The sequence below is a fragment of the Otolemur garnettii genome, unplaced genomic scaffold (genome assembly GCF_000181295.1).
Source record: "Otolemur garnettii isolate 467f Iridium unplaced genomic scaffold, OtoGar3 scaffold00082, whole genome shotgun sequence".
In the NCBI taxonomy this organism is placed as follows: Eukaryota; Metazoa; Chordata; class Mammalia; order Primates; family Galagidae; genus Otolemur; species Otolemur garnettii.
This window is the reverse complement of record NW_003852477.1, coordinates 6,131,927-6,132,907: the sequence shown is the minus strand read 5'-3', so window position 1 is coordinate 6,132,907 and position 981 is coordinate 6,131,927. Positions and strand designations below refer to the sequence as shown.

The 981-nt window shown below is 34.7% G+C and overlaps 1 protein-coding gene and 1 pseudogene across 2 annotated transcripts in view; both read right to left on the bottom strand.

Annotated features, from left to right (window-relative positions):
* KIF15 (kinesin family member 15) overlaps positions 1-981 on the bottom strand; it is an 85,058-nt gene that overhangs the window by 6,999 nt on the left and 77,078 nt on the right. Inside the window, 2 exon segments of the mRNA XM_012808000.2 lie at positions 186-223; positions 671-743. Coding sequence (XP_012663454.1) covers positions 186-223; positions 671-743 — 111 coding nt within the window.
* Positions 865-981, bottom strand: part of LOC105887406 — a 3,467-nt pseudogene continuing 3,350 nt past the window's right edge. The window contains exon 2 of the transcript XR_001161484.2: positions 865-878. The product of XR_001161484.2 is annotated as a tubulin alpha-1B chain-like (transcript). The remainder of the gene's footprint in view (positions 879-981) is intronic.

The following is a 981-nucleotide window of genomic DNA, read 5'->3' as shown; positions in this document are numbered from 1 at the left end:
AGCAATCCCCACACCTCTACCTCCCAAAATGCTGATAAAGTGAGACTCTGTGTCTACAAAAAAAAAAAAAAAAAAAAAAAAAAAACTCAATTGGGAAGAAATATTGTGACTACAAGTATTTCACCTCTTGAGAGGAGAATAGGAAACAATTATAAAGAATTTAAATTATAAAATAGTACACTTACTCTGCTTTCATTTTCAGCATTTCTTCAACTATTTTACTCTATAAGATGAAAAGAAAAAGATGGGTTAGGTTCTTAAATCACACTGCTAAAAAAAAAAAGACTGCCCACTCTCTTTCATGTTAATAAAATCAAACCACAATATCCTATTCCATAATCTGGCTATATGCACATCCAGGAAGTACCTATTTTCAAGACTTTACCTACTGTGCCCTCTGAGCCCTCAAACAGGCCTCAACACTTGCTTTTTAAATGGAGGACTGCATATGAGTATGCCAACAGGAGGCTTACCATCTAGGGATGCAGACAGACTCACTCTCAGTTCTCAGCTATGTCTAAACACTGATGGTAAGTATCATGCTGAACAATGCGAATGCAGAAAAGACAGGAAGTTCAATAGTGAAATGGTTTCTAAAAATATATAGAATCATAAATACGAACTATGAAAGCGTGCTCAGACAATAAACTATTAATGTAAAGAATCATACTTTAGCATGTCTTTCGTTGACAATCTCTTCTTCTTCATTCTTTAGCTGCTGATTATCTGGATGATTCTGATGACTATATAAATTAGGAGGAGAGATAAAAAATACAGTGTCAGATATATTCAAGTATTAATTTCAAATCTATTGCATGCAGCAATGCCAAGTTGTGTAAAACCATGCTAATTATGATGACTGGGTCAAATTAGCACAGCTAATAATGTGATCAACACATAGGGATGAAATAAGATCTCTGACCTCAGGATTCTTCCCAGTACAAAAGCAAATAGCAGAGCTGGGAAATCTAATTAAGGCTC